At 42.4% G+C, this 16,305-nt stretch overlaps 1 protein-coding gene across 1 annotated transcript in view; it reads left to right on the top strand.

Annotated features, from left to right (window-relative positions):
* The first annotated feature begins 336 nt into the window (after positions 1–336).
* The window catches only part of MAP3K3 (mitogen-activated protein kinase kinase kinase 3), a 66,826-nt gene continuing 50,857 nt past the window's right edge, over positions 337–16,305 (top strand). The window contains exons 1-2 of the mRNA XM_072746863.1: positions 337–659; positions 9,926–10,047. Coding sequence (XP_072602964.1) covers positions 656–659; positions 9,926–10,047 — 126 coding nt within the window. The 5' untranslated portion in view covers positions 337–655. The remainder of the gene's footprint in view (positions 660–9,925; positions 10,048–16,305) is intronic.

Below are 16,305 nucleotides of genomic sequence, written 5' to 3'. Positions count from 1 at the left end.
GCCGGGAGTGAACCGGGCGCTGTTCCGGTGATTGGCAGGCGGTAGACGGCCCTCGGTAACGGCCTTGGCTTCGCCCATTGGCATCCTGCTCGAGTAGGCGGGATTGGTTCATCGTGTGGTGCTGATGATTAGCTGGCGACCAAGAGGGTGCTGGGGAGAGAGCGGGGTCGGGGGGGCGACTGGGGCCGCGACTTCCTCCCTGTTATTGGCTGGTGAAGTGGGTGGGGGTGGCACGAAGGCCCAGCGGCTGCCTGGGATTGGCGGACGCTGCGGTGAGTGACAGACGAGGGGGCGAGCTGCGCGACCAGCGGTTTGTTTTTCGGAGCGTTCCTGAGGTGGAGAACGGTGGCCGGACGGAGCGACTGCGGGACTGGGAGACTGGCGGGCGGGCGGGCCGAGCGGCGCCGCCGAGGCCGGGCTGGGCCGAGCCGAGGAGCGCCGGGGATGTAGCGGGCCACCCTGCCCATGCCACAGCGCCCGGCCGCGGGCGGAGCCGGAGCCGGAGCCTGGGGAGGCGGCGGGGGCCCCGAGCGCAGCCCGCGCCCCCCGCGCGGAGCCAGGCCCGCTGCCGTCCCCGCCGCCCGGGCCCCCGGCATGCAGCTCCGGCTGCGGAGGTGACACTCGGGCCCGAGCCGCCGCTGCCGCCATCGCCACCATGGGTGAGTGTCGCCACCGCCCCGGCCTGTGCCCGCGCTGCTCCGCGTCGCCCCGCCCCGGGCTGAGGGGAGGAGGACCCTGGGCCGCCGCCTGACAGGCATGGACAGCCCACCCGGCCCGGGCTGCGGACTGCCGGCGCCCGCCCGCCCCGCTCGCCGCTCGGCGGCCCAGGCGGGGGTTCGGCTTTCCCCGGCCTGCCGGGGCGGTCCGGGCCGGCGGAGCCCGCTGGGCAGCCTCCTTCCGGGCCGCGCGACGGGCGCATCCCGAGGAGGCGGCGGCGGGATCGAGGGCCCGTGCTCGGCGGGGCAGCCCGCTCCGGCCCGAGCGAGCCGGCCCGCGAGCCCGAGGGCGGGGGAGCGGGGGCTCAGTGTGGGGCCCGGGCTGGAGGCTGGTGCAGGCCCAGCTGCTGTTGTGTCTTTTCCTTGATTTGCTTTTTTTTCCTGCCTGTGTCATTTCCTTCCCTTTGCTCACACAGGCCGGCCAGCGAGAGTTCCCGGGGCTTGCTCTCGAGCCCTGTGCGCGCCCCAGCGCAGGGGGGAGGGCGTGCGGGGAGATAGGCTGGGAGATGATTAAAACGGCAATCACTGTTATCAACAGCGCGGTTGAGAAACGAGAGCCGCACGCAGATTGCTAGAGGGTAGGAATTGGTAGGGGACTGCCAGCTGTAATTCACATCCTACTTTTTGAAAAATCTGGTTGCAGTGTTTTACAGCCATTATTTTTATTTAACGGTATCCCTGAAATTATGTAACTTTTAAAAGAAGCATTCACTGCGCTAAAGAATCTATGAAATCATTTCCTTTTTATCAGTACTTGCAATTTCTGTTGTAAAGATGTAATCTAAGAAATGCTTCTGATGTCTTCCACACGCGGCATTTACACTGAATTACATTTTGTTGTCCTTCTTGGTAATTTAGCAAATGATTATTGGACTAGGTTAAGAAACAGATAACATTTTAGATGTACTTTGCTTCTCTTGTTCGGATGAGTTACTGTGATACTGTCGTCCACAATCACGAGTTTTGCAAAGCATTTGGTACTGTCCTAAATAACCAAGGAGTCAGTGAAAGGATCCTTTGCAAAGGCATTTGCTGTATCTGAAGTGCCATGCATGAGAAGAGGGAACGTTAATATTTGCTTTGCCCTATAGCAAGGTCAGGTCATTTTTGTAAAAGGTTAAGCGTATGCTGTGTCACATTGGGCAGATACTGTTTTACTGCCTGTATCTACACTATGCCTTTGAATGAATTGCCTTGTTCTATTTCATGCTGCCCTTGTACAGTAAAGGATGGGTTTGTTCATTTGCTGGGTGTACGGTTTCCTTCCCGTTCTTTGCTTTAAAAGTGCTTGCTTTTCTGGGGTAAGTCTCCTGTGACTGTAAGCAGAAAAGGAACCCAGTAAGGCTTGGTATTTTAAAAAATAATTCTACAAATACCAAACGTTTACTATAAATGGGGCACATGATTCTTCATGTCCTCCCAGGCTTCAAACATTTATCTTGTGTTTTGGAATTTGATGATTGTACTCAGTCCTTGAATTGGCTTGTGAACCTCTGTTTGTGATGGTCTTTCCTCTTCGTCTTGTGAGGGCAGTGTTAAGGCCCAAAAGGGAATGTGTAATACTTAAGGATGGGCAGACTCCCACTCCCCACTTTCTTGACTTCTGAATCAGTCAGAGTGTCCAGATTTGTTGACTTCATTTTAATGTCCAACATGAAAATAGTTCTCAGCCTGTTTTCACATTTCAAGACATTCTTAAAAACTATTTCAAGTGTATGAGTTTTTGGAGAGACAGTGATGGGGAAGAAAGGGACTATATACGTAGGGGCCGGAACCCCAAAGGAAAAAGGACCAGGAACTCTGCTTTCTTATTTGTCCCCATGTCTGTTTTACATAAAGAAATTGCCTTACTTTCTTTAGCAGGTTCCCTTTGTACCTACTCTCTCTTTTTTGTAGATGACCTTGATATGCAATTAGAGCTAATACTGAATGCTTCCAGAGCCTGGATCTTTAATTTACCTTATAAAAGTTTCAGCAAGGATATATACACAGTCAGTCTTTTAAATATTGCTTTCCATTTTGGTGATGTGTATGATGAATAAAATTCCCAGGTTAGTTTGCTTTAGTTGTGGTTCTGAGTAAACTATGATACAGCAAGAGGTTGATAAGAAAGACATACAGACTTATTAATATTTTCATTATATTTGTTAAACTTCAGCCCAGTGAGGAAAGGACCAAAACTAATTTGAGTCCCTGCCCTTCAGGTTTTTTGATTAACAGTCATACTTCCCTGAGCTGTTCAAAGCCCCAGATTCAAGCTTGTTTGACAACTTGGGTTGGTAATAAAAACGGGTTAGATTTTATATTGGCTGTTAGCCCCGGTAAATATTTAGTGGGAACTATACTTATCCCCCCGTAGTACACTTATCTTTGTAAATAATAGGGAATATGGAGATATGCTTCTTTTTTTGGCTTTGATATTATGTGGTTATTAAAAAAATTGGGATTGACTGGTCATTTTTCTTGGTCACACTAGAATTCTCTCCCAGTTTTAGTAATTATAGTGGCAAATGCTATTAATGCTTGAGACTAATTCACTAGCGTACATTTGGATTTTTTATAAATGCAGTCTGAAACTTAGTGGGAAGTGTTACTGAAAAACGTGTAACAACTTGGAAATGTTACAGGAAACTACAGTGAACTGGGTATAGGATTAAGGATGAGTTGATTCTGCTTTAATAGCTTGGCTAGAAGTCAGAATCATTGTGATTTATAGGCACCTTGGGTCTCTAAGGTTCCAGGGCTGTTGTGAGCTCCCAGTCAGACCAGTGTCAACTTGGCTTGTCTAGAACCTGACCTCCTGTATAGACTGGCCAACAACTGTTTTTGTTTTTTTTTTAATTTTTATTTATTTATGATAGGAACACAGTGAGAGAGAGAGGCAGAGACACAGGCAGAGGGAGAAGCAGGCTCCATGCACCAGGAGCCCAACGTGGGATTCGATCCCGGATCTCCAGGATCACGCCCTGGGCCAAAGGCAGGCGCCAAACCGCTGCGCCACCCAGGGATCCCCCAACAACTGTTTTAATTGAAATTGGGGTCACAATTTAATGACTCAGCATGGCTATGTGTTGTCTAGATTTCTGGTATTTTTTTAAATGACAGTTGGATTTCTTTTTTTTTTTAAGACTTTATTTAGGGGTGCCTGGGTGGCTCAGTCCGTTAAGCCTCTGCCTTTGGCTCAGGTCATGATCCTGGGGTCATGGGATCAAGCCCCACATTGGGCTCCCTGCTCAGCAAAGAGTCTATTTCTCCTTCTGCCTCTCGCCTGGCTTGTGTACTCACTTGCACTCTCTCGCTCTCAAATAAAATCCTTTATTTATTTGAGAGAGAGAGCTTGTGCCAGCGAGCAGGAGTGGGGAAGGGGGACAGGGTAGGGCAGAGGGGGGTAGAGAAGCAGACTCCTCGTTGAGCAGGGAGCCTGGCTCAATTCCAGGATCCCAGGATCATGATCTGAGCTGAAGGCAATTGCTTAACTGAGCCACCTAGTGCCCTTGACCATTGGATTTTAAAACTGAATTTTAGGCATTTATAAAAAGTAAATAGCTAAGTGAGTATTAGGGGACTACACAAAGGATAAGGAGCAATTTTCTTGGTTCTGTCTACGTAAGCTAGTCTTTGCCCATTTATTGTCTCTTACATGTCAGGAACAGTATTAGGCCTTGTATCTGCATTTTTCCTGTCCTTAAGAAGTTATCTGGGATCCCTGGGTGGCGCAGTGGTTTGGCGCTTGCCTTTGGCCCGGGGCGCGATCCTGGAGACCCGGGATCGAATCCCACGTCGGGCTCCCGGTGCATGGAGCCTGCTTCTCCCTCTGCCTGTGTCTCTGCCTCTCTCTCTCTCTGTGACTATCATAAATAAATAAAAATTTAAAAAAAAAAAAAAAAAAAAAAAAAAAAAAAAAAAAAAAGAAGTTATCTTAAAAAGGTAAGGTGAACCAGAAATATGTAAACAAGTGAATGCAAGGAGGTGGTGTAGGTATTTTGTTAAAACTATGTACCGGTGCACAGGAGTGAGAGATCAATTCTGTAGTTTTGGGGTTGGCATACATAATCCTATAGTTTCTAGACCTTTAGATTAATTTCATTAAATGTAAAAATAAAATATAGTGGTGATATGTTGATTCTTCTGAGGAAGATACTCATATTACTTTGTAATATGTATTTTTAAATTTGGGGGGCACCTGAGTGGGTCAGTCAGTTTAGCATCTGTCTTCAGCTCAAGTCGTGATCCCAGGGTCCTGGGATTGAGCCCTGTGTTGAGCTCCCTGCTCAGTGGGGAGTCTGCTTCTCCCTCTCCCTCTGCCTCTCTCCCAGGTTGTGCTCAATCTGTCTCTTGCTCTTGCGCACTCTCTCAAATAAATAAATAAAATCTTTAAAAATAAAAAAAAAATAAATGCATTTTAAACCATCAGTTACTTTGGAAGGGCTGTTATAGCCCAGAAACAGAAAAAAAATCAGAATTTGACTTTGAGATCTAGCAAAGCTCTACCATTGTCCATGAAGGATAAAAAGTTTCTTGTCAATGAGGCTCGGGCCTTTTTCCTTGTACTTACTATAAAATGATGTTTCCCCAGGTATTGACAAGGTGGCAAGGTGGATCAGTGGGAGAATATGAAATATCATGAGATTAAGATAGTAATGTGACCCAGGGACACTTTGAAAACAGCATCTCTTGGGTGAGCAGTGTGATCAGACCATCTGGCAGTGCTGGGTAAAGTGCTGGCCACATAAAGAAATAACATTGTTAGTTAAGTGAAAACAATTAGAACATTACTTTGGGGATTTGTATATATGGAAAAGGGAGAGTGTCTGACATGGTAAACATGTTATATAGGACAACAATGTTTATTGAAGGACATGGTGCTACTAGAAACTTTTCAGGGTTTTTAGCCAAGGGAATTCATAAATGGGCATGCCTTAAGACCCTACTTTTAGATAGAGTAATAGTTCAGTCTGGAAGATTGACTTCATGCTGAAGCTAAGGAGAGAGGAGTATATTTCCTGGCAGCCCCCAGACCATAGGTCAGGGTATCTGGAGAAGAAAAGAGTGCACACTGCTGAATAATTATGGATAGCTATCTGCTTAAGACTGCTTAAGAGCTTCCACTAAACTCTAATCCTTATTTCATAGATCCTTTCTTTTCTATTTTCTGTGAATACTCCTTCCCTCTATAGTCATAACCCCTTAATCTCTAGAATTAACTTCTTCCTCTGTGCTTCTTCCTGGTAGCTTTTAAGTGTGTCAAACCACCCCCATCCTCAGGAAATATTTTCAAGGTTATAGCACACTAACTATTACCCCAGCCTCAAGTTGTTCATGGGTAAAGTTCACAAATGAATTGTTGATTTCTACTACTTCCAATTTCCTTTTAATCTTTAGCTTCTTGATTCCCTTTAAAATTGTGTTTCTACCTCTGCCATTCTATTGGGCCTGCCTGGCCTGTGCCTGCCACTGTCCTTCTTTGGTCCTGACTTCTGTGGTGCCACTCCTGGTATTTTTTCTTCCAAACCTCTTAAAGCCTCCTTTGCCAGCATACCTTCTTCCTACTCTACTTGATAAGGATTATTATTCATTGAGGATCAGCCCCTGACCTACTTTTTTTTTCCCCTCAGTCCCCTCACTTGCTTTTAGGTCCTTTCTCATCTTCAGTTCATTTTTTAAGCTCTCACATAGCTGGAACAACTTGATTTTCTGAAAGAATTCTTATTCTGTTAATAATTATATAAAATAATCTATAAAACTGCTTCCTACTCACTGAAAACAATTTTTTACACATGCCAGATTATGTACTCTAGTTTATATATTGTCTAAGTCAATCGCTTTATTTGTGTCACCTTGTATTTGGGTGTCATTCATCCTTTTACCCCTAAAATTTGAACATCTTAAAGTATCTTTCAGAACTATCTAATGTATATTACATACTGGTACTCAGTGAATGGGTATTTTTAATGACTAATAAAAATCCAGGAATAAAATTAAGTATTAGGGTAGATTAAATAGTGTCCAGTCTTTTCCACCAACCTTTTTCCATTGATAATAATAGCCAGCATTTTTTAAGCATTACTAAGTGTTACTTTGGTACCATGAGGAATAATTTGTAAGTTCTTTTTCCCTTAGCTCTCACAACAGATCTGTGAGATACTTTTATTATTTCCATTTTACAGATGAGGAAACTGAGGTTTAGGGTGAATAAGTGATTTGTTCAAAGCCTCTTAAATCCAGGTCTTTCTGACTTCAAAGTGCATATAAATGACTGCTGCACTCTAAGAAAGCTTCTATTGGTTTTTTTAAGTTTTGTTTGTTTTTATTTTTAAGGAATACCATATTGGAGTTCTGATAATTCAGTTAAAATCTCAATCCAGGAAGAAATGCCTAAAAGAGCCACTTGATTTACTTCCTGTCTTTATCCACATCCTCAGTTTGAAGTATCAGTTTAAGAACTTGCCTGCCTCTAGCAGTGTTTTCAACTTTGACACAAAATCAGATTCTATAACCCTGTGTCACTTGTGTCAGTTATTCTGGGTTTTGGGAGATAGTACCAAACTATTCCTCTAGTGTGTTCTCAGCACTGGAACTACCAAACAAGTTTATCCATGAAGTAATGCCAGGAATTGGTTAGCTTCCTGGAAACCGAATTTGTCAACCTGATAAACCAGCTCTTATAATAGCATCATCTTATACAAAATTAGAAATGATTTGTCATGGATTTGACTTGAAAAGCATGTGTGTTTTCTGTCTCTGTGTATGTATTCACATCCATCTTGGTTCAGTATCTGAATTGAGACAACAGAAATTACAGGGTGGTTACCTTGATACTGAAAACTCCTATGTATTCTCCGGTTAGGAATAGCCCTGAATGTGCCTCAGAAAACAGTTATCTAGTCATAATCCTCTTTATGTGATCCCAGTGTACTGTTACAGTTGGCCTCAAAATTGTATACACATATATATTAAATAGTATATAAGCCAACTTAATTTATAAGCCTACGTGTATTATGTATATAAGCCAGTCTTCCTAGCTTAGATGTTATGCTCTAATTTTTAAACCTTGGTTGGGAGGTTAAAAAACAAAACAAAACAAAAACAAACAAAACAAAATATCATGCAAGTTCTCTTTCTTTAAGGGCCCTATAGGGAAATCACTAGAAAATATAAAATAATTGATGGGACATATGTTTTTGTTTGTTTGTTTTTCACAATGACTGTTTATCTTGGGATGTACATGTTTTAATTTTGACATGTCTTATTGTAGATACCCACTTCCTTTTCATTCACTCTCCCATTGATTTATCCTTTTGGTTCTACATCTACTCTCATACACACTTTGGTATATATTTTGAAATGGAATTAGATGGGAAGCTACTCTACTAGTGCTTTCCTGTACATGTTAAGTCTAATTTTACTTTTATGAGTAGACAGAAACCTCCACATGGGCACCGTCTTCCTTTCCTGCACTTCCTCAGACGGGGCATGTAGGGCGCCTGAGCACATTTGATCTAAAAAGAGGGAAGAGACAAATAGCCCCGATTTATTCCACAAGGTGTTAGAACATTTCCAAGGCACAGTGACAAAAGACAAAAGATAAGTGCTTTCTGGGTGGAGTCTCTTGTACTTCTTTTAAGGTGTGCCCTGGGTCCCCAAGTGACTTAGCTGTCACCAGAACATGTGTAACAACTCATCTTTCATATTCCTTTCCAGATCAACAGGTTTATTTTCAACTCCCAAATGCTATTTGAGTAGACCAGGATCTCTTGAAGGACCTGGGATAATTCTGCAAAACACAGAATTGGGCTGGTTTGGATTCTGGGTTTTGTCCAGTTGTCTTCAGTGCATGAGAATTCTAGTACTCCATGCTATTTCAGGAAAAGGGGATTAAAAGTAATGCCAATAAGGGAGAGACAATACATTGCTTGGTCACTTAGGGAAGAAAAACAATAGAACTGCCTTTTGGCTTCCCTGTAAGAAGCAAAAGGCCTATAAACTTGTAAAGAGTTGGGAGGGGGGCTTTCAAAGACTAGGCTTGTAAAACCTACGACCCAGCAATTGCACTGCTGGGGATTTACCCCGAAGATACAGATGCGATGAAATGCCGGGACACCTGCACCCAATGTTTCTAGCAGCAATGTCCACAATAGCCAAACTGTGGAAGGAGCCTCGGTGTCCATCGAAAGATGAATGGATAAAGAAGATGTGGTTTATGTATACAATGGAATATTACTCAGCCATTAGAAACGACAAATACCCACCATTTGCTTCGACGTGGATGGAACTGGAGGGTATTATGCTGAGTGAAATAAGTCAATCGGAGAAGGACAAACATTCATGGTCTCATTCATTTGGGGAATATAAATAATAGTGAAAGGGAATAGAGGGGAAGGGAGAAGAAATGGGTAGGAAATATCAGAAAGGGAGACAGAACATGGAAGACTCCTGACTCTGGGAAACGAACTAGGGGTGGTGGAAGGGGAGGAGGGCAGGGGGTGGGGGTGACTGGGTGGCGGGCACTGAAGGGGGCACTTGACGGGATGAGCACTGGGTGTTATTCTGTATGTTGGCAAATTGAACACCAATAAAAAATAAGTTTATTATTAAAAAAATAAAAAATAAAACAACTTGTATTCAAAACAGCTACCTGAGGTCCTTGCTTGGTACCTTTTTAAATGTGCTCTTCTACATGGGACGCTTTAAGAATAAGTCTGTGTGTGACTCTGACCCATTATCAGCTCTCCATGAATTCATCTTTTCACTCAGTACCCTACTACACAGAACTGTGTTGTTGTTCACTCCAACTTTTCATCTGTTTTTCCTGGTTGGGTTTCTCTGGCACTGGAAGAAATTGCCCTGTTTGAGCACCTCCCTTGCCACTGTGAATTGGTAAATACTGCTGCCAGAAATCTTATGAGATTTGTTAAGAATCCATTAAAATTTAAGATGCCATATTATGACCTCAGTTATCTACTTTTGAGACATCAGATACATGTGATTATAGTTACAGCGTCTGTCATTTTACCTGGGCAGAACTCCGTGAGTATTAGTCATATAATTTGTGATAGTAATTTGCTGTTCTGTATTTCTTTTTAAGTTTTTACTTAAATTCCAGTTAACATACAGTGTAACATTAGTTTCAGGTGTACAATTTTGTGATTCAACACTTACCTATGGTCCATATTAAAGTATCTTAGCCCATGTACTCTCTTTCATTGCAGACGAACAGGAGGCATTGAACTCAATCATGAAGGATCTGGTGGCCCTCCAGATGAGCCGACGTCCCCGGGTGCCTGGATATGAGACCATGAAGAACAAAGACTCGGGTCACCCAAATAGGCAGGTGTGTGTGGCCATGGCAGACCCAACTAAAATTGCTAGGGAGGGATTTTCAAACGGGTAAATATTTGAGAAGCCAAGGCTATTCAACTACTTGGCTTGAATGCTATTGGCCCTTCTCTTTCACAGTCCATTAAATGGTAAGTGATATATACCAGTCAGATGTGGGTCATGATCTGAATGCCCAAAGTCTTGTGTCTAGTGTTTCATCTGTGGAGAATAAGAATGATTCCTTCACTTTTAGGGACAGTATTCATATAACTGTTCCTTTACTGATTGTTTGGTAAACGTTTAAATCCAGATTCATAATCGCTAATTCAGAATGTTTTTAGTTACCTTACAGTGTATACTTAGAAAAAATTAATTAATTTTAGTATTAGTTTATATAAAATATAATTAAGAATGGAAATTTATTTAATGAAATTTCATATAATATACTCTAAAGGTAACAATGAGGGATTTTATTATTGTTGTTTACAGTTGTTTCCCCTTATGTTAACTCAGGTAGTTGAGAGTGTCTATTTTATTGAGAGTTGTGTGCTTCTTTAGGAAAACAACTCCTATTTTTGTTAACATTTAAACTCCTGTGCTGTTAAGAACCTTCTTCTCACCTCCAGTGCATTTACAAACTCCCTGATTCCTGGGTATTTTGGCCTGCAGAGAAGAGTGAATGATTCCTTCCTAGTGGCTGTCTAGTGCCATATTGTATGGCTGTGTTTGGTGTGTCTGACGAAAATTTACCCATGCCTTTCTCCCTTGTGGTTCTCTTTGTTATCAGCTAACCTTCTCTTTCCTCATTTGCACCTTGTTTACCATTTCTTCAGAAGAATCCTTGGTTCCTAGAGAAAGAGTAAGGCCCTAGAACTTTTACTGCCTAAGGTCTGCTAGATAAAGCCTCTCAGAGTATTTCCTGCCTTTAGGAAAACTAGGGACCCTGAGTCCTTTTATTCTATGATACAGCAGAAGGATTAGTTTAGAAAGCTGCTTTTATTTTTATGGCTACCTTACAGAACTAGGGAACAACAGAATAGGGCCCATTCTTGTACTGTTTTCATACATTATTCTAATTGTGTGGGTTCTGCCTTGTGGTAACTCTTTTCTATTCAAAGCTGCTTTTGGAAGGAGCATTTTACCAGAAGTGAGTCCCCTCCCCCAGGCTTGAGCCTAATGACCTCACTTTCCTTCCTGTCTTCCTATGTGGAGTGTGCTGCTCCAGTCAGCTGATCTTTCTCCAAATGGGGAGCATGGACATCAGTTAGGTGAAAAGGGGAAGTTTTCTTGAGTTGAAAGGACCAGGCTAAGAAGAGGATGGCGGTGTGGTGGTCCCTGATCTTCGTTGAAGGGAGATTACCTTTGTGAAATCCTTCTGCTTAGAGCCTAAAAGTTATTATAAGAAAGTTCCTGATCTTTTGCTCTGCCAGCTGTTGTGTTATTGAGGTGAAGTCCATAGTTATAAAGGGAGAAGCCTATAAAAAAGGATTGACTCTGGTTAGGAAGTAATCTTAACAAGAAGTAGTGGCTCTGAGGACCCACCATTTACCTGAATATCATCAAATTTTTTCTGTTGCATGAAGGATACAAATTATTAACCTCAGTTTTTTTGTTTTTGTTTTTGTTTTTTAAAGATTTATTTTTATTTATGATAGAGAGAGAGACAGGCAGAGGGAGAAGCAGGCTCCACGCCAGGAGCCTGACGTGGAACTCGATCCCGGGACTCCAGGATCGCACCCTGGGCCAAAGGCAGGTGCAAAACCGCCGAGCCACCCAGGGATCCCCAGTTTTTTTGTTTTTAAAGAAGAAACAGAACAGTAGCGTCTCAGCCCTTCTGAACAGCCCCACAGTAACAACAAGCTAATGTGCAGGGGCCAGTGAGAAAAAAATTTTTGGCAAGGGGGCGCCTGGGTGGCTTAGTCGGTTGAACATCTGCCTTCAGCTCAGGTTATGATAATAGGGTTCTGGGATCGAGCCCCGCATCAGGCTCTCTGCTCAACGAGAAGCCTGCTTCTTCTTCTCTGTCTACCCATCCCCATGCTTATGTGCTCTTGCTCTACTTCTTTCCCTGTAACAAGTAAATAAATTAAATTAAAAAAAATTTTTGGAAGGGAACCAAATTACCCATTAAAACTAAAATGTGCTTTCAGATCTGATCCAAGTGCTAGACAAGTGTGGAGTTCATTTCTTAGACAAGTCATCTTAGTGAATTTGTAGGGAGTACTGGTTTCTCATTACCTGTGTTCTGTGCTTTTAGTCATTTCACAGAACAATATTGTTCCGAAGCAGCCTATGTCAGTACTGTCCAGTATACTTTGTGTGATGATAGAAGTGTTCTGTATCTGTGCTGCCCACTGTAGTAGCCATTAGCCACATGTAGCTATTGAGCAACTGAGCAAATGAATTTTGGATTTTATTTAATTTTAATTGAAATACCACTATGTGGGTAGTGGCTACTATCTTGGACAGCACAACTTTATATATTATATAAAGGACTATATAGGACTTTATATATTATATAAGGGACTGTTGTTTTGTGGGGCAAGAAATTAAGTGCCTGCTTAGAGGTATTCACCGATTCATTGGGATGTTCATTGCTCTGCATAGGTCATGTGTTTCTACACATTGTGATAAGGTCATCAGTGGGAATCTTATTTGAGGTTCTATTCCAGGAGGCATGGGGATCTGGGGGAAATGTGAAGCTATGGAACTAGCATGGCTGTTTAGAAATGGAAGCTCAGAGTTTTATGCTAATATTAGGTAAAAGGGCAACGGAAATGTCAAGATCACTTTTTCCACTTAATAAAGTCAAGATAGTAGAAGTCTCTCCTGGGAATTGTAACAGATGTTCAGCTTCTGACCAGAAGGGATGTTCTTCAGCAAAACCCAAGCAGAAAGGGGAGAAAGTCTCAGTGAATCCCTTTTAGGAAGGATGGGGTGAAATGGGGGTGGGGGGAACCTTGGAGGGAGATGTGTTTACAGCTTAGTGTAATGAAAATAACTTGGCCTAAGAGTCTGATGGCATTAATAATCTGTTAACATAGGACTTTATAGTTTACAGAGTGAATCCATATTTATTATTTTTATTGTTTTTGTTTGCTTGGACTTGGGATAGGATTAAACTGTTTTTTCCCTTACCAGTTCTTCTACCAGAAGGTCCATATTTGGGAGAGAGGAATGAAAGATTAAAACCTAATTTAAGTGGCTTAGAGATGCCAGATTAGCTAGGAAATGTCAAATAGGGCTAAAGATTCAAATTGCAGAGTCCAGCTGAACGTAACCAAGTATTGTGGCCAGCAGGAAAGGTTGATTATTCAGGGAGGGGATGGCACTGGCAGAGGCAAAGAGCACTTACTTCAGTGTGAGAAGGGGAGTACTGGCTATAAGGCAGAGCTGAGACTGGCATAGCCTCATGGGGCTCAAGCTGGACACAGCAAAGGAAAGCCAGAAGAGATGTGAGTTCATTGACAGAAATCTTAGGGGTGCTGAGGCCTAGAAGAACTGGAAAGACCTAATTTGATATCTCAGTTTGGTAGGACCTCAGACTTCCTCTTCCCTAAGTGAACAAGCTAGGTAACCAACTGAAAAAGAGAATGCATTTGGCAACAACTAAGCATTCTGAGCAGCTGTGGGAGTACGTGGGCAATGAGGTGCTTAGCTATGAACTGTTTGTTAGGAGGTAGGCTCTGTGTTCGTTTCTTCTTCCTCCTGTACATTAGATCCTTGGAAGCCTACAGCCCGGTTAGAGCTGGCTGAACATTTTAGATGTGTGGCCCATCCTGCGTGTGGCTGGGGTCTGTGGACAGTTTTGTGGGCCACGATGAGCAGTATCTCTTTATTGGTCATCAACTCACAGTGCTTTTTCAATAGGTGCAATTTCTCTATAAAGTTGACATCTTAGTGTGGTGAGAAAAGCACTGGCTTGCAAGTCATTATTACTAATCCATTAATTTAGGATTTTACAGTGTACAGAGTGCTTTCAACAACAGTTAACAATAATAACAACAACTATAAGTATGTGTACAATACTTTAAAGTTTGCAAAGTGCTTACACAGAGGTATTGAATAGAGCCAGGAAGTAAACTCAGATCTTCGACTCCCAGTCTCAGTAATTTTATTGTGTGTAAGTCTAATAAATAATCTTTTTAAATCTCAGTTTTTCCACCTGAAATATAGACATAATAATACCCACTTTATCTCTTAAAGTTGTTGTAAGATCATAGACAGAATGTAATGCATTTTGTACATTGTGAAACAAATGTATAGAGTAAAGTGGTAGTGATTACATCACTTCTGTTATGCTCTGGCATTGGGTGCATGAGCTCTAAAGAAAGCTTCTAATCAGAACTCTGCATACTGTCATGGAACTGAAAGGGTTAAGTTTTCTACCTTTATTGGATTGTTATTCCTGTCTATCAGATAGTCCTTTGCAAACTTCTGAAGCTAGCCTAATTTCTAAAAATCCCAGTGGGGGAAGAAATAGAATCTTTAATTCCTGTTTTTCTCAAATCTTATCAGACTGGTAAGTACAGGCTTGAACAGAAGTCAGGCTCTCCTGGGTCTGACCTTGCAGATGGTCACTAGTGGGTGCGTCAGAATGGAAAAGTTGCTTTCCTCATTGCAGGCACTAGCAGAGCAGAGCTTTTGGCTATCAGTTCTAAAGGAGGAGAATTCTAGGGGCTTTTCCTCCAGTAAGGTCACTGATTGAGCAGACTGTCTTTTGCTTTTACTGTGATAGACCTGGCTCTTCAGGACTTCCTTTCTCTTTCAAGGGTTGTTGATAAGATAGTCTGGGTAGTTTGAAAATACAACCTAAAACAATATGCATGCCTGGCATTTTGTTTTGTAAGAAGGTTGCTTTATATTTTATATACATATATACATTTACATTTGTGTATGTGTGTGTGTATGTGCACGTGCGTGCACAGTGGTGGTTTGTTAGGCAGCAGTAGGTAAACAATACACCATTTAATCATTGATTCATTCAGACACTCATTGAACTTTTCCTGCATGTCAAATGAATGCAAGGACTGAGGATATAGAAAGAACTAGGGCAAAGAAGGTTGCTTTATAATAATCTCTTCCATTGATCTCTTAGGACTTTCCAGAGTCAGACAAAATTATTTTCCTTGTCCTTTTTTTCCTCTTCTTATTTACTTACAATCTTTGGCAAAATAAGGATTCCAGTGCCAAAGCTGGGGGAGCCATCAAAGATACCTAGCAAATACAGAGGAAAAAAGAGCTACAGAATCAGAGAGAAGGCACTCAGAGCAATGGCTAGCTGAGGCCTTTGCCAAGTCAAATTAGTTGAAAAACGTTTGTTTAATAAACTCTGGGTTTTTTTGAAAGATTTTATTTATTTATTCATGAGAGAGAGAGAGAGAGAGAGAGAGAGAGAGGTAAAGACATAGGCAGAAGGAGAAGCAGGCTCCATGCAGGGAGCCCAATGTAGTACTCAATTCCGGGACTCCAGGATCATGCCCTGGGCTGAAGGCAGGCGCTAAACCACTGAGCCACCCAGGTGTCCCTAATGACCTCTGGTTTTTGTAGGGATTCTTGGGGGAGCTCTTTGGGTTGCATGTTCAGTTGTTGAGTTTAGAAGATTATTTCTATTTAAGTTTAGCATCATTGTCGGTTACTCCTGTCATCTCTGCTAAGTTCCCAGATCTGTAGTTTAACCTGCACTATCCCCCTGCACATGGCCTTCACTATTACTGGATTGGCTGTGGTAGGCAGGGGACTTGAATTTGCCTACATCTGAATTTTTGTCCTGGAACTTTTTTTCTTAGCAGGGATGGCACCTGTCCTTCAGTTTAACATGTGCATGTAGTCAAACCTCTTAGACGTACAAAGAAATATATTATGTTCCCTGTACCCTGAGAATCATACAGTCTTATTGGGAAATGAGAAATACATGAAAAAAAAAAAAGAGAGAAACTGAGGTGGGGCTCCTGGGTGGCATAGCCAGTTAAGCATCTGATTCTTTGTTTTAGCTGGGGTTCTGGTCTCAGAGTCATGAGATCAAGCCCCACGTTGGGTTTTGTGCTCAGTGGAGTCTGCTTGGGATTCTCTTCCTCTGCTCCCCCATCACGTGCTCACTTGCTTGCTTTCTCTCTTTCTCTAAAATAAATAAATAAATATTAAAAAGAATAAAGAAACTGAGGTAGGATGCCACTGTGCCTAAAAATATGGTACAGATAGTGAGTGCTATAGGAGGCCAGGAAAGTGAAAGGTGAATTTGAGCCAAAGTAGTTACAGACTCATTTCTGGA

The sequence above is a fragment of the Vulpes vulpes genome, chromosome 2, assembly GCF_048418805.1.
Source record: "Vulpes vulpes isolate BD-2025 chromosome 2, VulVul3, whole genome shotgun sequence".
Lineage (NCBI taxonomy): Eukaryota > Metazoa > Chordata > Mammalia > Carnivora > Canidae > Vulpes > Vulpes vulpes.
This window is presented reverse-complemented; position numbering and strand designations above follow the sequence as displayed.